General features: G+C 37.1%; 1 protein-coding gene across 2 annotated transcripts in view; it reads right to left on the minus strand.

Annotated features, from left to right (window-relative positions):
* AP3B1 (adaptor related protein complex 3 subunit beta 1) overlaps positions 1-26,947 on the minus strand; it is a 236,805-nt gene that overhangs the window by 28,342 nt on the left and 181,516 nt on the right. For both annotated transcript variants that reach the window (XM_019968085.2, XM_070796867.1), the window contains 2 exons: positions 9,162-9,393; positions 4,617-4,701 (listed from right to left, as the gene is read on the minus strand). In XM_019968085.2, coding sequence (XP_019823644.1) covers positions 4,617-4,701; positions 9,162-9,393 — 317 coding nt within the window. The remainder of the gene's footprint in view (positions 1-4,616; positions 4,702-9,161; positions 9,394-26,947) is intronic.

Genomic DNA, 26,947 nt, shown 5'->3' on the forward strand with positions numbered 1-26,947 from the left:
TCTTACCAAAAGTCCTTCCCAGGCAACTAGCTGTTCACTTTCTTTACAGGGTAATTCTTAGGTCTGATTAAATGTGTATGCTGCCTCCTGCCAGGGGAAGGATTGGGGAACTGCGGTTTGGAAGTAGTTCTTTAATTCCCTAACACTGTCTCACCCTCACTTTTCACCTGTTCACTTTGTGTCTGAGATTCTGCCAGGTTTGTTCTTACCATTATAGTAGTTTTCTCCCAGAAGTGCTCTGCTCCGTGGTTTTTATTTTCTCTGTTATTGTATATCTGCTCCCATTTGCTTTCTAACTGCCAATAATTCTTCACAATTTCTGGTCAGCTAATAGCACTCTTTCTCTTTTTAGTGCTCATTTTCTATTAAAGAATGTATTTTCTGACTTTTTAATGATTTGGGGCAAAAAGAGGGGTGGATGTTAGTGCTCAGTCCTCTAACTTGAGCCAAGTCATATAATTTTTCATACTAGTCAATACATTAATATCTGCTGATAACAAGGGTGAGATCTGTTTATGCACTGCATCTACTTTTAGAAAGACACATTTATGTATATTATACACATTTAATCAAGGACTTAATTTGATGACCATTTAAAATGCAAAGCCAAAAAAGAGACACTAATACTTATCAAGTATCCATATAACTATGCAGTTATATATAATAGCTTTATCTGTCTATATATGCATTATGTAACTATAACAATACAGAGAGTTAATCTAGAAGCTAAAGTAGGATCATTCACTCTTGTTCCTTTTCTATAAACAGAAGTGTACCTGAAGGGCTCATAATCCATGTTCTCAGCATTTCTGAAGGCTTCCTATCAAATACGCTCTTATTACCCACAATTTTATATACCAATTTGGATAACATATTTTGAAGAAAAAATTCAATATCAGCCATTCTTGCTTTCCCCTACCAACACTAATACAGCACATCACTAAGCAAAAAGCGCTATTTACTATGCAAAAGGCACAGTCAGTGACTGGCGTCTAGGACCAATTGATCTACCCATTACCATTATCTCCCTACCTCCACTAGCACTACTATGAAGCTATTGATCTAAACACTGTCGATCGGTTTCCATTTTCTGATTTTGGGCAGGCCAATTAAGAAAGTGAGTAATTGTGATTACATTGCTTCAGGATCAATTACATTTGATGTAAGACAAAGTGTTCTTTTTGGAATACACACAAAAATAATTTTTGATCTACTGGGGTTATATACTTAATACAAATCTACAATAAATAACTAATTCATACCTTTGCAATAGAAAAACATATTAATGCAGATGCTTAAAATAGCTAAGGCTATTTTCTATATAAAATAAATTCATCATTTCCCTAAAATTAGTTTAAGAGAAACTGAGAAAAAATTATTCATATATATTTTCCAATGGAAGATAGAAATCAAACATTATCTGAATATTTTTCCCTAAAGGGACTTAGTTAATTGTCAAAGACAAGATGTAAATCTTATCTAATGAACTGAACAGAAAATCTTTGTAGTGAAAAATTATTTTTAAAAACGCTTCTCTGCAAAAACTGTATGGCAGTACAGTTATTGCCACTGTATGGCAAAAACCACTACAATACTGTAAAGTAATTAGCCTCCAATTAAAATAAATAAAATTTTTTTAAAAAGGTTTTTAATATAAACTGAAGAGAAAAAAGAATTTGTTTAGTTCTTAATTTTGCCCTAACTTAGTGAATAAGCTTTGTCATTGGGTTCACATTGTTGAAATCATTAAAATGAATATACCTCTGGTGTTGGAGGCAAATCTATTTAGAGTGATGTTCCTCATAGTCTTGTGCTCAGTAATATTGATCTGTGTTGTTTGTCTAATAGAAAAATAATAAACAATTACTAGGCAATGTTGGGAAAAGTAATCAGTTTTTATATATCACTAATATAGCAGACCTCCCAAAACATAAAGGTGATGATCTGCATAAAATCAATGTGTTATGCTACATTGCTTATATTCATCATTGCAGGTTCTCAGCAATAAATGGTATAATATTAGGCCTGACTTACTGGTATTGAAAAGGTATATGAAAAAGAAAGATTCATTATACTTAACCTTTAAAATTATTTAAAAGTGTCTGTGTATTTCCTAAATCTGGAGGTTTTTATCATAACAAATTCTGTTAGAAGCCACCTAAAATTTAGATAAATAAAATGTCTCAATTCTTCTCAGAATAAGAACAAAACACATCAAATCAAAATAACAAATTATATCTTAAATCAGAAAAATATAAATAAATGAGTTCAAAGATCATTTTTTTTTTCAAAAATAATTCTTAAAGACACAAATACAGCTAGTTTGCTAATAGTTTCTGGATTTCATCAGAAGTGCATAAAATATTATATAAAACAATAACAATGAAAAATCTCAATCCTAGAAAAGCTCTTTTAAATAGTATTCACCTATGAAACCTTGCCAACTGATAAATGTTCTCTTCTGAATTTCATCAAAAGCAGTTTATAAATTAAAGTGAAAAGGGAAAAATGTATGGGTTTTGGTACTGACAGAATCAGTAATCCTCCAATTTAGGGGCTTAAGATACCATAGAAAATGTTTCAAAAGGTATCTTCCCTGGGCTAGCCAACATTATGAATTTAATTTCTCCTGAGTTTTCCTCATGAATTTTCTCGTAAATTTTTCAAAAGCATAGAGATATGCAAAAAAAAAAAAAAATATTTAGCAGGCTCTAACAAACTGACTATGCCAAAGCCTTTGACTGTGTGGATCACAATAAACTGTGGAAAATTCTTAAAGAGATGGGAATATCAGACCACCTGACCTGCCTCTTGAGAAACCTGTATGCAGGTCAGGAAGCAACAGTTAGAACTGGACATGGAACAACAGACTGGTTCCAAATAGGAAAAGGAGTACGTCAAGGCTGTATATTGTCACCCTGCTTATTTAACTTCTATGCAGAGTACATCATGAGAAACGTTGGGCTGGATGAAGCACAAGCTGGAATCAAGATTGCCGGGAGAAATATCAATAACCTCAGATATGCAAACGACACAACCCTTATGGCAGAAAGTGAAGAGGAAATAAAAAGTCTCTTGATGAAAGTGAAAGAGGAGATTGAAAAAGTTGGCTTAAAGTTCAACATTCAGAAAACGAAGATCATGGCATCCGGTCCCATCACTTCATGCCAAATAGATGGGGAAACAGTGGAAACAGTGTCAGACTTTATTTTTGGGGGCTCCAAAATCACTGCAGATGGTGATTGCAGCCATGGAATTAAAAGATGCTTACTCCTTGGAAGGAAAGTTTTGACCAGCCTAGATAGCATATTCAAAAGCAGAGACATTACTTTGCAAACAAAAGTCCGTCTACTCAAGGCTATGGTTTTCCCAGTGGTCATGTATGGATGTGAGAGTTGGACTGTGAAGAAAGCTGAGTGCCAAAGAATTGATGCTTTTGAACTGTGGTGTTGGAGAAGACTCTTGAGAGTCCCTTGGACTACAAGGAGATCCAACCAGTCCATCGTAAAGGAGATCAGCCCTGGGTGTTCATTGGAAGGACTGATGCTAAAGCTGAAACTCCAATACTTTGGCCACCTCATACGAAGAGGTGACTCATTGGAAAAGACCCTCATGCTGGGAAGGACTGGGGGCAGGAGGAGAAGGGGACAACAGAGGATGAGATGGCTGGATGGCATCACCAACTCGATGGACATGAGTCTGGGTAGGCTCTGGGAGTTGGTGATGGACAGGGAAGCCTGGAGTGCTGCTATTCATGGGGTCACAAAGAGTCAGACACGACTGAGCAACTGAAATGAACTGAACTGAACTGATGTTGAAATTGAAACTCCAATATTTTGGCCACCTGATGCGAAGAGCTGACTCATTTGAAAAGACCCTGACGTTGGGAAAGATTGAGGGCAGCAGGAGTAGGGGACGACAGAGGATGAGATGGTTGGATGGCATCACCGACACAATGGACATGGGTTTGGGTGGACTCCAGGAGTTAGTGATGGACAGGGAGGCCTGGCGAGCTGCAGTTTATGGGGTCACAAAGAGTCACACATGACTGAGCGACTGCACTGAACTGAATAAACTGAAGTTTAACTATGTATGGAAGAAAGAAAAGTGTCAGTCGTTCATTCATGTCTGACTCTTTGTGACGCCACGGCCTGTGGCCCATCAGTGGCCCATCAGAAGAGTGAAAATCAAAGTGCTAGTCACTCAGTCGTGTCAAGCTCTTTGCCACCCCATGGACTGTAGCCCACCAGGCTCCTCGGTCCATGCAACTCTCCAAGCAAGAATACTGGAGTGGGTTGCCATTTCCTTCTCCAGGGGATCTTCCTGATCCAGGGATAGAACCTGGGTCTCCTGCATTGTAGCCAGATTCTTTATTGTCTGAGCCATCAGAGATGCTCTTAACCATATACAGCAGACTGTAATGGCTATTTGTGTAACAAATAGTAAAAATACATATATCACACATAATCTGTGCAACTATTTCACAGCAGTCTAAATATTGCCAAAGAAAAACAAGATTGTGTAAATATTTTCTCTCATAGAAAAAGCTTTTGAAAGTCTTGATTTTGATCTGCTATTGTTTATAGTAACAAGAAACACAGAACAACTGAACTTACCACAACTGGAAACTGGCAGTCTGAGTGGAATCACAAAAGTCAATACCCATTGAAACAGTAATGGATCCCGCAGGCTCAAGAGATTCTAGGAAATAAGATAATTTAGACATGAAAACACAGAGGAAGTGAAAAAGAGGCAAACTAAACACTGAAAACATAGGTAATGTTTGTGGTTTGGTTAAAACAGTCAAATTTAATGATAATTTGCAAGAATAATTTGAAACTAACGGTATTAAAGGAAATTATAAAGTAATTTCACCTCAAGGCTTTCTTTTTCACAACTTAATTCTGCACGTAACTACAATGAACATATTACATCTATTTGTTTCAGAAATATAGCTCATCCTGAGAAATTCCATGTTTTACAACATTGTCTTGATAGGAACTGAAGGTGAGAAGGAAATAAATGTTTTCCCGTTTGGAACATCTGTACCAGACTCTGGGTGTTTTAAGAGATTATGTACTTAAAACTATGGAATATTTACTCTAGATATAAAAAAATACATTTTCAGCAATGTCCTAAATTTTCACAGGGGAAAAAGTCCAAAATTTAAAGCATGCAAATTAAAGCAAAGTTGGAAGAAGAAATTAACTTGTCCTCAGGTATTACTGAAGATAACTGGCATTATATGAACCAAAACAGTAAGTCTAATTGTATTATTTGAAGAATTACTCAAAGAGAATTTAGTAATAGATTATGTTATCTTGAAAAAACAAATTATAAAATGACATTTTGTAGATGTGTAATTTCTGAACCTTCACCTATCAGCTAATCAAGTGCGGGAAATAACTGCTTCAATGTACAGTACTGGTTGAAAATAATAAAACTCAAGATAAAACAATAACATGATTTTACACTGCTTATGACTCCAGAGTCAAAGAGTAATGCTGTACATTAAATAATAAGGGATCTTAAACATTTACCGATTTAGTATAAATATTTGTATATACTCTATATTTAAATAGAAACCATTCACTTTTGATTTCGAATTTGTTTAACGTCTCCAGTGTGACTGTGGTTGTACAGTTAGTTGCATCATTAGATGTAACTATATTTTAGCAAGCATACAATGGTCCAGTAGACTGTGATTATCCTAGGGCTTGTGATAGGTATCATTTCCCATTTAATGCTAACCATTACAGAAATCATGGTACAGGTAGGACAAAATAATTCAATAAGCTTAAATTATTAAGAAGTATTTTTATATCTAAGCCTAAATGAAGATTAAGCATTATAAAGAGGCATTTGATGCTGATTTTTAAAGTGTTATTGGTGTGCTGATTCTAGTTGGAATTCCATTTATTTTTAAACCTAACATTTACCAGGAGGGTATGTAAGTACCCCAAAAGCCTTGCTACTTAATCTTTGACAAATACGCTTTACTATAAATAACTACAATGATAGTTTTCTTGCATTTCTCCTAAAGTTTACACCTCATAGCTGTGAGTCACACTGTTCAATGCTCTTCTTCACTGAATCCTTGATGCTTTCTTCTGTGCCACAGATATACTGGGCTTTGGTCTTGTTTGCACCTGACACCACATTGGTAGCAAATGCTGTCATCTCCAAAAAACGATGGCACTCGGGACTAGATCTTTCTGTATCACGTATCCTCATATCTCATTTGACCAAGTGACAGTTCTTAGGATGCCTCGATGATGGCACTATTTGACACAGTTTCATAACATCCTCAGTCTTAAGATAATTAACTGCAAGCTGAGTGCCATACTAATTCTGGAGGCTAGTTCATGATCAATGTTTTATTAAATGAAAGCTTCAACAGCAGAGGGGCTTCCCTGGTGGCTCAGATGGTAAAGCATCTGCCTGCAATGCGGGAGACCCAGTTCGATCCCTGGGTCGGTAAAATCCCCTGGAGAAGGAAACAACAATCCACTTCAGTACTCTTACCTGGAAAATTCCACGGACTGAGGAGCCTGATAGGCTACAGTCCATGTGGTCACAAACAGTCGGACATGACTGAGCGGACATGAATTCGGACACTTTCAAGAGCAAAGTGATCAGCATAAAATTATTCATATAACAGATTTTTATAATATTTGAAGCCTACTATAATACATTGGAAAAGTTTATTCAGGCAGGGGTCTATAGTTGAATACTGGTTCTGAATCATCACAATATACATGAGAGGGTTATGTAGAAATGGCTGAAAAACACTGGTTCTATTACACCACTATATTAATAACGAAAAATGAAATCAAACAGGATGCTGTCTACTATGACGGGACAGTTGTATAGTAACTAGTGAAATCTTAGCTGAACTCAAATTTGTCAAGTGTTAACATAGAGTCGCTGAATATAGTGCAGAGAGCCTAAGGCTACTCTTTTGGGGGGGGGGGTGGGGGGTGTGTGTTTTAAATCTCCTGTGTACATGTACCTGATCTTGTACACTCTTGCAAGGAATCCAGTTTCATGCTAAAGGCAGGGCAAAATCCTGATAAAAAAGTTTTCTCATATTACAGAGAAAAAAAGAACAGACTGGTGACAAATAAGAAAGTCACTGGACTCCTTAACATACGTATATGTGCTTATTAAAGAACACAGATATCTTACTTCCCTTATTTCACAAAAATATGAAAATACAGTATTTTTGTTGCATTCTTAGGATGTTTTTGGAGGACTAATTAAGATATATCATACTCTGAACTCTGTTATCTACTGCACGGGAATCTATACTGCATGGGAAAGAACTCTGTATCTTGAGGGTATCCAGTAAATGCCAACAAAATGTATGAAACCCTATGGTCAGGAAATCTGCCTAAGAAAAGAAAGCCTATTACTAGTACTGAGGCAATGATATATATTCATATTTTATTTTGGTGTGAAGGCCATACTCTGAAATTTATTATATTTATTTCTTCTGTTCTACATAGGCCAACAAAAGGTCAACTCATCAACTCATTATGCCAGCTCAAAGAAATGTTAATACTGTTCTACTGTTTTAACCTTTGGATAACATTTTCAACCTTCAGACAATGCATATATCAGTTGCTTGATGCTTCTTAAAGTAACTTTTTAACTAGATTAAAAAAAGCTGGATTGCAAGCAATAAAAAAGAACACAAATTGGGATATTCTTAATTCCTTGGCAATATGTTAACCACAAAATAAATAAGAATCAGCACACTGTATTCTTTAAATGGTGTCTTAATTACCAAATTATTTTTTTAAAATGATATTAAGTGGGTTCTGAAATCAATTTACTTTAACTCTACTTCTCTCTACTTTGGCTGCTACCAAATTTCATCTAAATATTAGGAATTTTTTATATCTTTGTGGAAAAAAATATAACACAAAGGATGACTTTTTTATTGAATGACTCATTAAAATGACAGAGGAGAGAATTCAACAATGTCAAAGAGCTCACTCAGGCAAAGATGGAGAAAGACAGAATAACTATATGATAGGAAATAATGAGTAAAGAAGGCACAGTTACCTGGTCAAAAGGCTTTGCTCACTTAAAGTATTATATAAAAAAGGAACTATGTGGACCTATATGATTGTAACACTTCAAGGATTCAATGACAGAAACCTTATATCACTTTTAATTAAGATCTTTTCTGAAGCTTCTTTCAACTAAATTGTAGGACTGCCTCTACTCACACAAAACCAAAATAGAGCTAAACATTTGAACTACTGTACCATTTTAAAAATTCAAAGCCAGCCATGCAACTGTCACACTTAATGCTAAGAAGGTGTATTTCCTGTAGCAGCTGGGGAGACAGTATGATGTACTGGGCCCTGAGGCAGCCTGGAAGGCACTGGTGCACAGCAGGGGCAGCCCACTTGGCATCAGCTGGGTGTGCAGCAGGTGGGATAAAGCATGGTACCACCATACTCTTGTGCTTTATCCATGAACAGCGAGATTCTGGGTTTGTCCTTTAGTGTCAAAAGATGCTGATTTTTAAATGGTGGCAACAGATTAAAACCCATGATGTGTGAAAAAAATACCAGTGGGTGTTTCTGCCTTCAGAAACATACTGTGGGCTTTCTGCCATCACAAAGAGGAAGACAAACAAAGAATTGTTATACACCCTCTCAGTCTTTGCTCCCTTTACATTTCAATCTATAGAATGTGAAGGAAAATGGGGAAGAAAAGATGCAGGGGGTACTATAACCAAAAGGCAAAGTAAAATCAGGCAGGGAAGGAAGCTGACCAGGAAAGGAGCGGGGTAGGTGATGCAGGTAGGAAAAATGCAAAGCAATTTTGATTCTCCAGAACCATTCTTTCATCAGTACTGGTTATCACCATTGATGGTACCTGATTTGCTAAGGGCAAAGAAATGTACTTATCTTATATGATAAATTTGGTTTAAAAAGGAAAAACTAATGTTGGGTTGGCCAAAAAGTTCGTTCCGGTTCTCCCATGCCATGGTAATGAAAAACCCAAATGAACTTTCTGGCCAACCCAATATAAATTGAGTTTGCTAAAAATCAATAAAATAATATGTATTCTATTTTATTTTAAAAATAAACACATTTAATTATCAAATCTAGTTAAAGCAATAAATGAGAATTAATATTTACCTATTGGATTAAAAACATGCATTTGCATGCCCATAGGAAGCTTTTTTCCCCCTACGTGGATATTTTCTATCTTCTGATCAGTGGTATTATTCAGTGTTATTTGCACAGAGACCATCTTATCACCAAAAATGCAAGGCTGTCTTGGAAAGAAGTAGTGGGCAGCGAGTCCTTTCCCACTCATTCGATGAAGCAGTACATGAGTTTTCCCTGGTACAAAGACAGGAGTACTGACCTATTGCACATTGGAAAAAGAAAGAAAAAGTGAATTAGTGAATATGATTACTAATTCTTAGAAAATATGTAAAAATTCGTAACATTTAACTCCTATTTTCCCTAAAGTATTAAATAAATCACAATAATAGGGTATTGCATAGATAGGTATGAAGTCAGAAATTATAAAAATTTTTCCGTACTCCCCAGGCATATATTAAAATATTTTGACAATCTACATCTAAAAAAGAAGAAAATAATTGCAGTTATATAAATATATATATTTTTTAGAGTTTATAAACTTTATTTTCTTCCTAGGTATAATATATTTTGGACATTTTGCCAATTTTCTTTTTATTTTTAATAATTTGTCTTTTGATTTCCTTGGGCTCTCAAACTATAAGGCAGAACTTATATCTGCCTGTAAGTTCATTATAGGCAGATTATAATATCTTTCATTATAGGTAGATATTTATACTTTTATTTCCAATTTTGACTCCTTTAACTTTTTTCATCTTGAATTTCTTTCACTGTAAACTAAAGACCTCCTTTTTAAGTGGTTCCTCCTTTGCTTTAACAATTAAAAGATCTTCCCTGCCTCAAGATTAGTAACTATTCATTTACATTTTCTTCCAGAGCTCTTATGGTTCCAATTTTTCAATTTATGAGGAACTAATTTAGGTAGAGAGTGCCTTGAACTATAAGGAGATCCAACCAGTCCATTCTCAAGGAGATCAGTCCTGGGTGTTCATTGGAAGGAATGATGCTAAAGCTGAAACTCCAATACTTTGGCCACCTCATGCGAAGAGCTGACTCATTGGAAAAGACTCTGATGCTGGGAGGGATTGGGGGCAGGAGGAGAAGGGGACGACAGAGGATGAGATGGCTGGACGGCATCACTGACTCGACGGACATGAGTTTGGGTGAACTCCGGGAGTTGGTGATGGACAGGGAGGCGTGGCGTGCTGTGATTCATGGGGTTGCAAAGAGTTGGACACGACTGAGCGACTGAACTGAACTGAATTTAGGTGTATTTACTCTATATTTAATCATTTTCCTCCAAATATGTAACATTTGTACATGATTCAATGACTAGCTTTTCCTCAATGATCTGTAAATGCAAACATTCTATTTAGTTGGAGACGTTTTTGAACTTTGATAGAACTGCTAAATCAGTACCATACTGTTTTATTTCTTAAAGGCCCGCAATATGATTCAGTTGTTTGACAAAACAAAGTGTCCTTTATTCCTCCACCCACCCCGCCCCCCTGCCAATATTTTCTTGGCTAATCACCTGTTTCTGTTTCCACTGAACTTTAAACTCTTTGAGCTAAATTCAATTGTGACTGGAATCAAAGGCAGCATATTCAGTAAAAAAAAAAAAAAAAAAAAAAACCCATCCATTCTAAAATCATAAGGTGGCTGTCTTTCCATTCAAAGCACTGCATGTGATTTGACATAGGAAGGCTTTAAAAAAAAAAAAAAAAAATTTGTAATTAAACAGGCCCAATCAAGATTTGTTCCTAAAAAGTGTACTCTCCCAAACTAGGTTTCCTATTATAATTTAACCTGCTCAACAGGTTCATTATGCCACTGACATCTGATATATAAAAAGCCTAATAATAATACTAATCATTTAAAATGCATCAACAAAAATCCAAGAGTTAAGTAGGAAAGCAGAAGAGAAGCAGGAATCTGGAGTTATAAGCAGCCAGGAATTAGCACTCTAGACATCATATAAGGCTCTTTGAAGTCAGGCCTTATGTCATTTAAGAGCTATCAACTTGTCTGAGTTGGTTTATTGAATTCTCTCAATCTAGTTCTGGGACACATGGTCCAATTTGTCTCAAAATTCTGCACTTTATTATGACAGTTAAAATGATGCTAAAGCAGTGTACAGCAATGGAAGAAAAACAGTGTAACTGTCTTCACTCATTCTTTCCACACAGCCAAATTCAAGAAGCACTCTTTAATGAAGTTAGCATCTAAAAAGGTCCTCCGAAACGATCCTCCACCATAATGCAAAAAAGCCTACGTTTTCTTTCACAGTAAATAGCTCCTAAATGGCATTTAGAGAGTAATAATATAGCTTTTTTTTAACTACAGAGACGGGCTAAATGAGAATGACTGGTTTTTCTAACCTATTTTCTAAGTTCATACAAGTCACATTTCGTGAATCTCCTCTAATATCTTAACTACATAGATGATATTTTGTTCAAGAAAACCAGTAGGTTCCATAAGTCCTTTGCCAATTTCCACATGTAATACAATTAATCCTGACAAGAAAACAAGACTTTAGTTCAATGTTTTGTATATCAGATTAGTTACCTATACTCCAGAAGCACAGATATGATCTGCGGGTGCTTATATTCTAAGATGGCTTTTCTGACTTTACAATTGATAAATAATGATTATTTTACTAAATGTTAAAACAATAGTAAAAGGTAAATTAATTAGAGAATAACCTAGGCTGCGGCTGTGAAAATAAGGATTTAAGGATACTTGAAAAATCTGAACAAAACAGACCATCTTTGGCCCACAAGCCAAATATGACCTGCTGCCTGTCTCGTAAAGTTTTACCGGAACACAGCCATTTGCATTCTTTGACATACTGTGGATGGTTGCTCTTCTGCTCTATGGCGGAAGAGCTGAGTACTTCCAATGCCTAACATATTTACTATCTGGACCCATTATAGACAAAGTTGGCTGACCCCTGACCTAAGGGCACAATGTCACATCCTTCCTTCTCCAGTTGTTCCCCATATTCTCTCACAGTTCTGCACAGCTTCTAAGGAAAGGCATCAACAAACAGCTTTGCTCCTGAAAATCTTTTCCAGGACGTATAGCAAACAGTCTTTGGAAATGGTTCAGTGCCTCCCCTCTGGCACGAAGGTTGAACAGATTTACCAAAAGAGCCTTATAAAAGGTTGGGATCTTTTATGCTAAACATCTTCTTCTCTAAAGCAACACACTGCATGTGCAGTCATATCTAGCATTCATCATGTCACCCTGTGAAAATTGGGGAAGTGGCAAGAACGATGTTCCCCTGGCTACTGCTACTGCTGTGAGTAATAAATTGTCCTTTGCCTTTGACACAGGAGTCTGTCTTCTATTAGTAGCCATGAAATTGTCTCAGGCTAATTTGTTAACTGGCAAGTGAGGCACCATCTCATACCCTTCAGTTCTTTGATACCTATTCATTTCCTTATTTTTTGGTCACTCAACAATTCCCAGATCTACTTACTCCAAAGAGCTAAATTAACACTGAGTAGGACTATCATGTACAGCTGTACAGCTATAACTGCCTGAGACAGGAATATGAGCTAAAAACCTAGCTTATACTCAAGGGCACCTTTACAGAATCTTCACAATGGTACCGCCTGGGCTAATCTAGTGTGCTTTGCTACTGAGAAGCCGACTTTATACAGTAGAAGCTACTTTTTTCTTTTCACTTTCCTTTGTAAAAGTTGATTTTATAACCTGGATAATTATTTCTATGGGTTTCTGATGTCTTACAATGTCTTCTGATGGCTGACAACGAAGTATCAAGTAAGATTTATGACAGACACTGAGGAATCAGAATTCAGTGTTTCAGGACTGCTTTTACCTGGTTGAAAAGTAAAGGCTAGTCTTTCAAAGGCGCTTTCTCCCCAGTGCTCCACCTACAGAGATTATGTCCGGGACTGCCTAACACATCTGACCATCTTCTAAGAATGTTGCCATTCAGTTCCTGACGCAGCTGGCATGTTCTCATGCCAACTCATGATCTGACCACATTAAGGAATGGCTCAGGAATGGATGCCTGGCCCAATGAGTACCTTTTCTAGGATTTTTGGATTTGGCACTTGGGAAGTAGGGTCAATCTCTCTCAACTGGCTAAAAGTCTGAGATTTAAAACTCTAATATCTGTGGCCACATTTCCTGCCGTATTGCTCAGCAAGAAATAAAACAAAGCACAGACGAGAGACAGAGAGCCCTGCTCGTATCTTTGGTTTGGGTGGTTCTTAAAGCTGACATATTCCTACCATTTCTGAAGCCTAGTTTTCTGTAAAATACTCTAGGAAGTGGAACCCCTTGCCCCTTTTCTTTGGTTTAAGCCAGTTCAAATTCAGTTTCTGTCATTTAACTCCCCCAACTCTACTACTAATCAGGATTAGTCAGATTTCAGTATGCTAACTGGGGGACTGGGGAATAAAATCATAATGGGAGAATGTACTTTCTCATTCTTTCCCCTAAAGCCCTGGTAGAGATGTTATGGTGAAACTCATGCATGGCATCTGATTAGGTTCAACCATATGAGTACCAATTCTGTAGATCAAAGAGTTGAATTAGAGCAAAAATAAAAGCAAGAACAAACAAATGGGACTATGTTAAACTTAAGTTTTTGCACAGCAAAGGAACTGCTGACAAAATGAAGAGAGAATCTACTGGACAGAAGAAAAGATTTGTGAATGATATGACCGATAAGGAGTTAATACCCAAAATACATAAACAGCTCATACAATTCAACATCAAAAAAACAAACCACCCAATTAAAAAATGGGCAGGAGATCTGAATAAACATTTCTTCAAAGACAACATACAGATGTCCAGCTGGCACATGAAAAGATACTCAACATCTTTAATTATAAGAGAAATGCTGATTAAAACCACAATGAGATATCACTTCACAACTATCAGAACACACACGTCTTCTCTATCCATTCATCTACTGCTGGACATTTTGGTTGCTTCCAGACCTTGGCTATTGTAAGTATGTTGCTATGAACACTAAAGTGCATGTAGTTTTTCAAATTAGTGTTTTCTTTTTTTGGATATGTACCCAGGAGTGGAATGTAATATGGCAGTTCTATTTTTCGCTTTCTGGGAAACCTTCATGTTATTTTTCACCAATTTACACTCCTACCAACAGTGTAGACGGGTTCCCCTTTCTCCACATCCTCACCAACAATTGTTGTGTTCCACCAATGTAAATTGGTGGAAGATAATATGGAAGTACCTCAAAAAACTAAAAACAGAACTACCACCTGACATTTCACTCCTAGATACATATTCAAAAAAAAAAGAAAACACTAATCTGAAAAACTACATGCACTTCAATGTTCTTAACAACATATTTACAATAGCCAAGATCTGGAAGCAACCAAAATGTCTATCAATAGATGAATGGATAGAGAAGATGTGGTGTGTGTACACATACACACACATATACATACAGTGGAATACCACTCAGTCATAAAAAAGAATAAAAATTCTGCCATCTGCAACAACATGGATGGACTTGGAGGGTTTTATGCTAAGTGTAATAAGTCAAAGAAAGACAAATACTATATGTAGAATCTAAAAAAGAAAACATACTAGTGAATATAACAACAAAAAAGTAGACTCACTGGTATAAAGAACAGACTAGTGGTAACCACTGATGAGAGGAAAGGGATAGGAGAAAGATGGGAGTAGGAAGTTAAGAGGTACAAACTAATAAGTATAAATTAAATAAGCTCCAGGGATATATCATACAACACAGGGAATGCAGCCAACATTTTATAACTACTATCATAAATGGAGCATAACCTTTAAAAACTGATTCATTATATTGTTCATCTGAAACATAAATAATTTTGTACATCAACTATACCTCAAAAAAAAAAAGAGAGGAAAAAAAAAAGTGGAATTAGCAATTCTTAAGGTTCCATCTAAAAGCCTGCTTTGGTTCCAGGCTACTCTCTTTAGGGAAGAGGAATTCTTGATGTGCCCATACTACTCACTGAAGTTCTATGTTGAGGCTACAGAGCAAAACCCTGGCTAATAAAGGACTGGTTTGCCCGTCTTTGTTCTCTGACTCTATGTCTCCCATGGGTATCTTGGGGAGAAAGGTGAGCGACCACAACCTCACATCTGGATTACTCCTATAGCCTTCTAGTTGGTCTCCTTGCTCCTATTCTTGCATCCTACAGAGCACATACTGAAAACAGAAGACAGTAAAAATCAGTTAAAATAAAGTTACATCACATCGCCTCTCCGTTCAAAACCCTTCAGTGGCTCCCAATTTCATTGAAAATGAGACCCAAAAACTCTGATAAAGGCCGATAAGGCCCCATATGGCCTGGCCCCACTGTGTTTCTTTGACCTCGTTTCCTGTTACTTTTGAACCCGCAACTCCCTTCACTCCAGCCACCCTGACACCCTTCCTACTCCTTGCACACACCAGTAAGCCTCCCACCCAGGGCCTTGGCACTGGATGCCTCCTCCTGGAATGCACTATCTCCAAATACTCACATGGCTCGGTGTCAATATACCTTTGCTCAAGTGTTTCCTTCTTAACGAGGTTAACCCGTTTGCATCTCTTCCTTCTGATTCCCCTTTCTTCTTTCTCCATAGTCACTTAATACCTTCTTGGATACAATATACATGATCACATAATTTGCTTATTTGCTATGTTTATTATCTGTCTCTCCATTTATTCCTTGATTTTATGTTCAATTTATAAAACACAACTGTATCCATTTTTAGAACTCAAAGTATAATTCTTCTACTTTAATTTAGTCTACAGAGATCTACAGATAATATACTACTAGCATTGGTCATAACTATACTTAACAGATGCTGAGTGCTCAACACTCTTCCTAAAAATATTACGGTCTTTCAAGGAGCTTACGGTGTTGATACCCTAAAAATATTACGGTCTTTCAAGGAGCTTACGGTGTTGATACCCTAAAAATATTACGGTCTTTCAAGGAGCTTATGGTGTTGATAAGTGAAGATTATCAATATTAATATTTGTTGGTTTTAGGATATGACTTGACCAAAAATTTCCTAGTGCATATAATTATGCACAAATGAAAAATACCATATTTCTTAAAGGTACACACAAAGAACAATTTAATAATTAGAAGGATTTCTATGATACAAACACTAATTCTTAAAGTATCCAGTTCAGGTAAAAGCATTATTTTCCATTAAATATTGAAACTTGTATAAAGAGGATACTATGAAAGACAATATTTTTAAAGTTTTGATTTAATTATTTAATTGCCAATGTTCAAAGAATTAAAAATTTAGCTAAAGCAAATGATTTGGGTTATCTTCACTATGATTCCTGAGAAGGTAATTAGCTCAGTAACTGTAATAACTCTAAAATATAAAGCCGCCTTCTAGAGTTAACAGAACAAAAAGCATCAAGTAACAGTGAGATAATCCTCACAAATCTTTACACAGCATATGTTTAAATAATAAAAGTCATTTGTGTACCTTTAGATGGTTTATGAAAATAACCAATCAATTCTGCAGACACAACATTATTTCTAAAGGAAATCTATGTGACTCATGATGCCTGTAGATACACAGAGACAAACCACACATATTTTATCAGTTTATTACAGTAAGCAAATAAGCGTGGAATGAGAGTGCTCATAACTGTCTACTTAGCGCTTACTGAAACATTTATAAGAGCTGTTATCTTCCTAATAACAGACAGACAGCGTGCAATTTTAGAGAGGAGAAAAGCTTCATATTTTTTAACACTTCACTAAAAAGTAACTGAAGAGTGTAAAATGAAAAATACTCTGTGCAGTTAGCTGGTAATGGACCATATTATCAACTCAAGTTAGATTTATAGGATACAAACTAGTCACTAATAGTTATTTTATGACATAGCATGTCTGCTTTTTTTTTGAGATTATTAAGATTAAAGTTGTAAAACTTCTTTCAAAATGATTGAATTATAAAATTTAAATGAGAATTGAAAATAAAACAGGGAGTATCAAGTAAGTGCCTAAGAATAAACCTTGTTCAACATCTGCGTTACTATTTCAGAGATGACACTTCCACATAAAGCTTTATGAAAACAATGTCTTCTAGTCTTTTGCTTTAATCCACATTCAGGCACTTAATCGTTTTTAAATATTATCAATCTACTCTGTTTTTGGACTTCAAAAATATAAAGGTCTATAGTACATAAAATACTTTCTTTGTATCTAATTTTGTTTGGTTTATTTTATGGCAGTACATATTTAGGTATATGATTTATAAAAAAAAGACCAGAAAACAGTTGTAAATAAAGATGCAGTTTCATCTTTAAAATTAGCACTTTTTAAACCAGTGTAAATCTCAAGTGGTAAGAACCGTAATGCAGAAAGCTAGAGTATTGCTTTAGTTGCCCAGTAAACTGTAGAACGTGAGCCCACTTTAATATTTAGTATCGGGTCCAGGTGGCAGAGTAGTAAAGAATCTGCCTGCCGATGCAAGAGATATAAGGGTTCGATCCCTGGGTCGGGAAGATCTCCTAAGGAAACAGCAACCTATTCCAATATTCTTGCCTGGAAAATTTCATGGACAGAGGGGCTTAGCAGGCTATATCGTTCAGGGAGTCACAAAGACCCCACATGACAGAATACACACACACTCACACACCTAGTAGTTGTTTAGTTGCTAAGTTGGGTTTGACCCTTTTGCGACTCCATGGACTGAAGCCTGCCAGGCTTCTCTGTCCATGGGATTTTCCAGGTAAGAATCCTGGAGTGGTTCTCATTTCCTTCTCCAAGGGATCTTAATGAACCAGGGATCAAAATGGTGTCTTCTTCACTGACAGGTGAATTCTTTATCATGAGCCACCAGGGAAGCCCCTTAGCACCTAGTACAGGATTTAAAAAAGCAAACGGCAGTACACCTATGGCTGATTCATGCTGACATCTGGCAGAAACCAACAAAATTCTGTAAAGCCATTATCCTTCAATTAAAAAAAAAAAAAAGCAAAGGGCAAATTTGTTTAACTGTTAGCTAGAACAGTATTCTAGAAAGTATCAATGATTGCACTAATTACTCTTATTTTAGTCATCAGTATATTCACCTCTCATTTTGGTAACAAATAAAAGTGTATTTGCAGAAACAGCTGAGTACATTATCAACAAACATTTAGTGAGAACCTTACTTCACGCATGGTGTTAAGCAGGCTCCAGCAAACTTGGCCTATCAATCAAAACTAGTCCACTGCTTTTGTGTAGTCTGTGAGCTAAGAATGGTTTTTACGTTTTTAAATGTTTGAAAAAATAAAAAGAAATAACATTTTGTGACACTAAAATGATAAGAAATTAAAATTCAATGTCCACGAAGTTTTACTGGGACACTGCCACATTTCATTCATTTCTATATTGTCTCTGGCTGCTTTGCCACAGTGGCACAGTTGAATGGCTGTGGTCTGCAAAGTTGGAAACATTTACTCTCTGGCCCTTTACAAAATGTTCACTGACTCCCATATAGGATGTGTTCTGTTTTCACAGCTGTTGAGAGGAAGGTAAAATCAGTTTATAATAATATCCTATTCTTTCCTCTCCCCAAAGGAAAACTTATAATCCTCACTGTCAATATTCTACTTTTTAATAAATCTGAAATCCAGAATGATGTGTATATACTTTTATATAGTTGTATATATTATATATTCCACTTTCATAGAGGAATAGTTCCAAAACTATGGATACAGATATGTTATACTATTCTACTATTTTTTTTTTCGTATATATTTTTTTTTGTATTTCCTTTCGGACTTCTGACTTAAAGTGAAGTGAAAGTGAAGTCACTCAGTTGTGTCCAACTCTTTGCAACCCCATGGACTGTAGGGTGCTAATAAAACCAAAATAAGCTGGTTTCCAAAGTGTTTAGCATAAACCTTCCAATAATGGGCTACAATAAATTTCGTCAGAACCAGAGCATACTACACAAGAACAGAACAATTTTGTGTGGTTATCTGACAAATATGATAATCATATGATCTTAGCAGTTCACCTGCTTTCTGACAATATCAATGACATCATATGAAAAAAGAAAATGGTAGACCCTCTTCCTTTTGAACCAAGCTCAGAACTGAACTATGGCATTGTGTTTGACATCCTTATTTCCCTCCAACAACTACTTGAGAAGTCTGATGTCTTTTGTATTCATTTTCTTCTTTTCTGCTGTCTACCACCAGCTTAGTTCAAGTCCATCAGTGACACTTAAAACATTAAAAAAATTTTAAATTTGAAATGGCAAAAGAAGTGCAGTTTATTGAAAACAATTTCAAACAGTATGGAAATCTTTAATCGTAATTAATGATTTGCTGTACCTCCCAAGTCTTTGCTCGCCTCTTATTTCTGCTTGCTCATTCAAATTGGCCTCCCTGTCTCTTGACTCTTCCCTCTGCAACCTGTACCACAGACTGTCGTAGACTGTACCTCCCTTATACACTCAGTGAGGAAGTGGGTAGAAAGTGTTGAGCTTTGAAGCCAGATAGATGAGTTGAACCTCTGGCTCTGCAACTTACTAAGCCTATGACACTAAAAAAGTTACTCATACTCTAGAGACCTCAATTTTCACATCTGTGAAATGGGGAAACTACCATCTATCTTTCAGGGTTGCAAATCTAGGCTAAATATTGGAGGAGTGAAGGGCCTGAAGGTGTTAACATGATAGGCACACGTATGGGAGTAAGACATAACTTCAGAGCTGAAATAAAAGAGTATCTGGATGAAATTCTGTACAGGTCAAAATCTGGAATGGAACAGATCAGAGAGTCTGTGAGGTTACATATGTCACAGGTTGATACTATACACAGTGAGATCTTCCTGGGAGACGTGGGGCTGGAGAGATTATGTGAAAGACACCAAGATCTTCATGAATGGAGGCAAGTGATGAACAGATCCCAAGACGAGAATAACAAGGGAAGGAAGAGGGTGTAAGATGATGGAATGGGCCTCAGAAGAGGAAGGAACATAAGGATGGAAAGGGAATGGCCAAATGCAACATCTGGGCGCTTCACACAAGCCATCTTGCTGTTAATAATGATTTTGTCAAAGAATTCTAGAGAATTCTGAGTGAGGTCATGCTGAGAATATCTACTATAGGACAGCAAGATCCAAAGGGAGACCCTAAGGGGGAAAGCCAGGCTTTATAATAGTACTTTATCAAAGTATGTGAGGGGAGTGGTAGCTGTTCCACACATTAATTTCACAAATGAAATTAGGGGCCAGCAGCATCTAAAAACTGGCCATGCTGCTTGCACTGAAATGAACTGTAACTTAGGAGGCAGAGGGATGGGGATGTCATCTAGATGAAGTCCGCGAGGAAGGAAAACAAGGATGTCTTAGTTGATGTACAAACTGGAAAGGCACTTTTATTACTGCTCTTTTCAAGTAGCAGGTCTCTGCAGGCACACATTCTTTGAATCTAACAAAGAAGAAAAGGATCCTTTTTACATCAGAGATGCCAATTGGACAAACTATAAGTTGCTGAGGAATTCCTGATGTAGGGCAAGTTTGGGGAAATGGGTTCTCTGAGAGCAAAGAACTAGGTAGCTAGCTCTCTCTGTCACACACATACACTTTTTCCTGATCTGTGTACAAATATTGGGTTAGCCAAAAGTTTGTTCAGGTTTTCCTGCAAGATGTTATAGAAAAACCCAAACTTTTTTGCCAAGCCTATGTTTTACATCGGAGAAGGCAATAGCATCCCACCCCAGTACTCTTGCCTGGAAAATCCCATGGACGGAGGACCCTGTTAGGCTGCAATCCATGGGGTCGCTAAGAGTCAGACACGACTGAGCGACTTCACTTTCACTTTTCACTTTCATGCACTGGAGAAGGAAATGGCAACCCACTCCAGTGTTCTTGCCTGGAGAATCCCAGGGATGGGGGAGCCTGGTGGGCTGCTGTCTATGGGGTCGCACAGAGTTGGACACGACTGAAGTGACATAGCATAGCACAGCATGTTTTATATTCTCCAGTGAGGAGGTAGGTAGGGACGACACAGGAAACCCAAAAACCTCTGGAGTCCACGTCTGTGACAACAAAGCCTCTGATGAGAGAGACCGTGGGTTATGACACGGGACCCTTAGAGTCTCTGGAGTCCATGTCTGTGGCAGCAAAGCCTCTGATGATCCACTTTTATGTTCAGTAAAGTCAACTGAGGATGAATTTTTCTGGCTGAAGACTGAGGAGCGGGGCCTCAGTGCCTGTATCTGCACCAGTCCAAGTTCTCAGGCTACCCCTATGTTTGGCATAGGAAACCCTTCTCTTCAGAAGCAAGAAAGGCTATGGTACCCTTCTTGTCAGGTAGAGTTACTGGTGGCAGTGGTAAGAAAGAAAACATTAAATTTTAGAAGAACTTAAAAGTTATTGATGAGAAGAAACTTATTAACTTCTCTGAGCCAGAATTTGTAAAATAAAGGGTGCTATGTGCCCTGTGCTCAGTCATGTCCCACTCTGTGTAGCCCGCCAGGCTCCTCTGTCCATGGGAACTCTCCAGGCAAGAATACTGCAGGGGTGGCCAATTCCTCCTCCAGGGGATCTTCCCCACACAGGGATCAAACCTGCGGCCCCTGTGTCTCCTGCACTGCAGGCGGATTCTTCACCCATTGAGCCATCGGGGAAGAAAATAAACGGTAATACTACTTTATTTGTAGGACTGTTTTATAAGGATTCAGTGAGATACTACATATGAAAGTGTTTTGGAGCTGAAAGTACTCGTCTTTCGTTATCATTAAAGACAATGTTTATTAGCAAAAGGAAAAAAACGCTGGCAGAACAAAGATCAGAATTTACCACTTTTAACTGTCATTTCTGTTAAGCAATAAATAATCTATGATTCTTTAGCTTTTTCAATAACCAGAAAGTATTCCTTGTGATAAAGGGAAATAAAGGTCAGTCCTGAAAGCTAGTGGGGAAACTTCTTCTTCAGAGAACTACAGGAAGTGGGAGCAACCAGCATTTATGATTTCTTTCAAAGATTGATGATAACGGAGGGAATCTTATGATCTTAATTATGAATCAGTATCCTTAGTCAGCAGAGTAACTTTCAGAAGCAAATCAATAAAAGGAGATTAGATTTTTAAATTATCAGTTATATAATAAACTAGATACCTTAAAATGAATTTCAAGCGATAATTTCCTAAGCACACAAAATTTATGATGTGGTGCACAATCTCAGAAAAGTCTGAATGCCCTAACATCATAGGAAGACTACTACACTTTGAGATATTTATACTTCTTTACTTCATCAGAAGTACCGTATTAATAAGACTCCCACCATCTACCATCAGTACTGAAATTACAGAAGTCCACTTTTATCCTAATTATGAAGAATTAACTTTCAGTGTTTGCACATGTTGAAAACAGCAATGGAGAATATCACTTAAAAAGAAAGTAGTAAAGGTAGCCAGAGGCACTGGATGGGGCACTAGATCAAACTGTTAGGACTGGGGTTACGGCTTCAACCTCAGCCACACGTTAGCAGTGAGAACTTAGCTAAATCACAACCTCACTTAGTTTCTGCTTTTCTCTTCTGTAAAATGGGGCTAATTATACATATCCTGTCTACTCTCTGAGCTGTTCTCAGGATAACAGGAGATTGTATATGTGAAATTGATTTTTAAACTGTTCAATAAAAGGCATTACTGGGATTATTAGTAAATTGAGTTTTCAGTCAACGTTAAAACATCAATCTGTCTGATAACATAGGGTCTTGAGGTTAAAAGTACATATCAAAAAACTGAATCACCATTGGAAAAGGGCTTTTAAAACAATATTGCTGTATTTATTGATAGTACCATCCAAAAGCCTTTAAAAAAGTAATCCCTTCCCCCACATCCTTTTTTTGTTGTTGTTAGTTGTGGGTGACGAGGACTGTTCTCTAAAAGGTTTCTAAATGATGTTGATATTAAAAAATATAGTATCACCATTTAACAGCCTTTTAAAGAGCAGGCCCTAGCCTGGTCTTTGTTAACAACTGAGGGAGAAGGGACTATTTTTTCAAAGGCTTTTAGAGGATGTTGTTAAAAGAATATATAGTGACATCATTTAAAAGCCTTTTAAATAATAGTTCTCCCTCCTTCCCAATTGTAATGTCCTTGCCTTTCATTTGTTTTGTACTACAAACTGAAAATGGACAAGCCAACGTATTATTGGCTATGGCAGGCATTTGCTGGATGGAGGATGATGCATTGCTTTAAAAAACGTTGATGTTCAGGAATAAATGCAGCTCTTTGAGAACACGGCACAGAACACTGTACTCTGAGCACAGTTCTATACTGGCCACCCACCTTTTCATTGAGTCATGGCACCCTTTGCTTGTTTTCTCTTAGAGTTTCCTAAAGAAGAGGCCATGCAAACAGGAAAGGAGTCATAACTAAGCCATTACAAGAGTTCCAGCAACATAAATGTTATCCTATTGCCCACTGATACTTAAGTTAATTCTCCCACCCAACTTACAGCAAAATCTAACTCCTATTCTGCTATTGTATTAAATTATTTCTCCCCTGCTGCTGCTGCTAAGTCACTTCAGTCGTTTTTGACTCTGTGTGACCCCATAGACGGCAGCCCACCAGGCTCCCCTATCCCTGGGATTGTCCAGGCAAGAACACTGGAGTGGGTTGCCATTTCCTTCTCCAAGGCATGAAAGTGAAAAGTGAAAGTGACGCTCAGTGCTGTCCGACTCTTCGCGACCCCCATGGACTGCAGCCCACGAGGCTCCTCTGTCCATGGAATTTTCCAGGGAAGAGTACTGGAGTGGGGTGCCATTGCCTTCTCCTTATTTCTCCCCACTATCCCTCTAATTTTAGACTCTACTTCACCAGGAGACAGCAGTGGACACTTAAAGAGTTCCTTTCCTTATTTAGCTCTCAGGGAGAGGAAAAACTAACTCAACTATTTGGTTCAAAGCACAGTCAATAAGCTTTGAGATAGGTTAGCTTATATTATTTTTCACCTAACATACCAAAGAAAAAGTATTAGCCCCAGGGGTATCACCATAAAATAGGAAAAAACTTTTAATTTCCTATGCTGCATTTTTTTCATAAGTGTCCTTTCATTTTAAAAACAGAAATTCCTACAACACTTTGATGAAAAAAATAAACCTTTAAAAAACCTAAGCAGAGTCCTCCAAACACACTGCACTTTAGTTCTAAATTTCAGGGTATCCCTATTTTTTGCCAGTCTTGCACAAAGAACTCACTTGTTAGTTCTATGATTTGCTTAAATAATTTTTACTTATGCTTTACTCTAATAAATCATATGACTTAATTAAATATCAAATATTAACCATAATACAATGTTCAGCTCAAGTTCCAACTGATCTATTCAACTGCTCCTGACCAAATCCAGTCCATAAGTGATTTGAGTCACATTCCATTTTGACATTCTTTATAACTTGATTTTCATATGATTATTTAACTTTATAACTTTAATAAGACTACTTAAGTTTATTCTTATGAACCATGTAAGCAGAAAAATGCTGTCTAGAGAAGAATTTCTTTGCATGATTTAAAAAAATATAACTTTAGAATTCTGTTGTCTTAACAGCATGATTTTTTTCTGCCTATGTGATAATACTTACGTTTTAAAATGTCTTAAAATTTCTGCATAAACAGTCATGTCATTTGAGACCTGCTTCCATTATCTATTGAGATAAATCAATGTTTCACTGAGAAATGCTAATATAATAGATTCTAATAAAAGAAAATTGGTGGAAACTTTGAAATAAAAATTCTGACTTAAAGAAGCATCAAAAAGACAGCAACAGGAAAATACAGATGTATAAATTTTAATTTGATATGATTGATTTGAAAAATTTCAAATTTCTCTTAATTTGAGTGCTCCTGGGTGACTGCAGCCATGAAATTAAAAGATGCTTGCTCCTTGGAAGAAAAGTTAAACAGCGTATTAATCAACCTAAACAGAATATTAAAAAGCAGAGACATTACTTTGCCAACAAAGGTCTGTCTAGTCAAAGCTATGGTTTTTCCAGTAGTCATGTATGGATCTTAGAGTTGAACTATAAAGAAAGCTGAGCATTTGCTTTTGAATTGTGGTGTTGGAGAAGACTCGAGAGTCCCTTGGATGGCAAGGAGATCCAACCAGTCCATCCTAAAGGAAATCAGTCCTGAATATTCATTGGAAGGACTGATGCTGAAGCTGAAACTGCAATACTTTGGCCACTTGATGTGAAGAAAACTGACTGATTAGAAAATACCCTGCTGCTGGGAAAGACCGAAGGCAGGAGGAGAATGGGATGACAGAGGATGAGATGGTTGTATGGCATCAATGACTCAATGGACATGAGTTTGAGTAAACTCCGGGAATTGGCAATGGACAGGGAGGCCTGGTGTGCTATAGTCCATGGGGTCGCAAAGAGCTGGACATGACAGAGCGACTGAACTGACCTGACCAGAGTTAAGTAAAACCGCCATAAATAAGAATTGCTTGGTTAGGTAGCTGGCCATAATCCCCACAGGAGGGCTCCATTTGAATTTTAGGAATAGTGAGTGATCACCATCAACATCAAGATCTGGGAGTACAAGCTTATCTGCGGTGTTAGGCTTTGGCTCTCCATCAGAATGCCCTCCATAATGCCATGGCCTTACCCTTCCACTCTTCCACAATTTGAAAGATGAGGAATGAATATCTGAGTAATCTTCTTCTCCCCAAAGGTGCTATACATGAGGTGATACACAGATAATGGATCCCCAAAGGGATGTGAGTCTCCCCCACACAATCTATAAATATGTAATGATGCGTGGCAGGGGAGAATTAAGATGGCTAAACAGCTGATTTTGAGATGAGATTTTCCTGGGTTGTCTATGTGGGCTACCATAACTGTATGGATCCCGTAAGGGAAAGCAGGAAGCAGGAGAGTCAGTGTTATAGGGATGGGGTATAAAGACAACTCAGTCATTGATGGCTCTGAAGATGCAACAGGCTATGAGCTGAGGAATGTGGGCAGCCTCTAAAAGCTGGAAAGGCAAGGAAAAGAATTTTCCCTTAGAACTTCCAGAAGAAAACACAGCTGTACTAACACCTTGATTTTGGCTTGGTAAGACCCATTTTGGACTTTGACTTCCAGAATTGTAAGATAATAAATTTGCATTTGTTATACACCACTAAATTGGTCGCAATGTAGCAGTAATAGGAAACTAATAAAGTAATTATGGTATCTATTTGGAAACTACTGTTCTAAATTCTTATGTTACAAAACCCACCTGTGGAGTCTATGGTATATTTATTTGCATATATCTTTCAATGGCTGATGTGTGATCTGAGAGGCATCAAAAAATTCTGCTTTCCCTATCGTATTTTCCCATTGGACTTAAGAGCCAACTAGCATAGACATTAATTAGAGTAGTTTTCAAACCCGATAGTTACTTGTCAGAATCATCTGGAGGACTGGTTTATAAGAAATTCACCTCTACTAAGAGTCGTTCTGTATTTTTAATGACTTTCACCCATTTGGTTGTTTATAGGTGCTGAGAACCACCAAAGGCTCCAATTTAATGCTCTGAATATTATCTGAGACTACTTCTTAACACTCTTTGGTTAGTATGTGTTAGTTTTTCTCATTAAATATACATACAGAAACATTCTGTATGAGTTCTATACAAGCAGAAAGGGATTATAGTAGTCAGACACTTAAGGACAGTTCCTAAGGCAGACAAGTTTCCCGGGAGGAAAATGAAGGAACCAAGAAAAATATAAGAGGGTGGGGCTAGGTTAGAAAAGGAGAGAGTAGGTATTACAAGAGTGATAATTCTGGAGCACCTCTTTACAATGCGAACAATT

This window comes from Bos indicus, chromosome 10, assembly GCF_029378745.1.
Source record: "Bos indicus isolate NIAB-ARS_2022 breed Sahiwal x Tharparkar chromosome 10, NIAB-ARS_B.indTharparkar_mat_pri_1.0, whole genome shotgun sequence".
NCBI lineage: Eukaryota > Metazoa > Chordata > Mammalia > Artiodactyla > Bovidae > Bos > Bos indicus.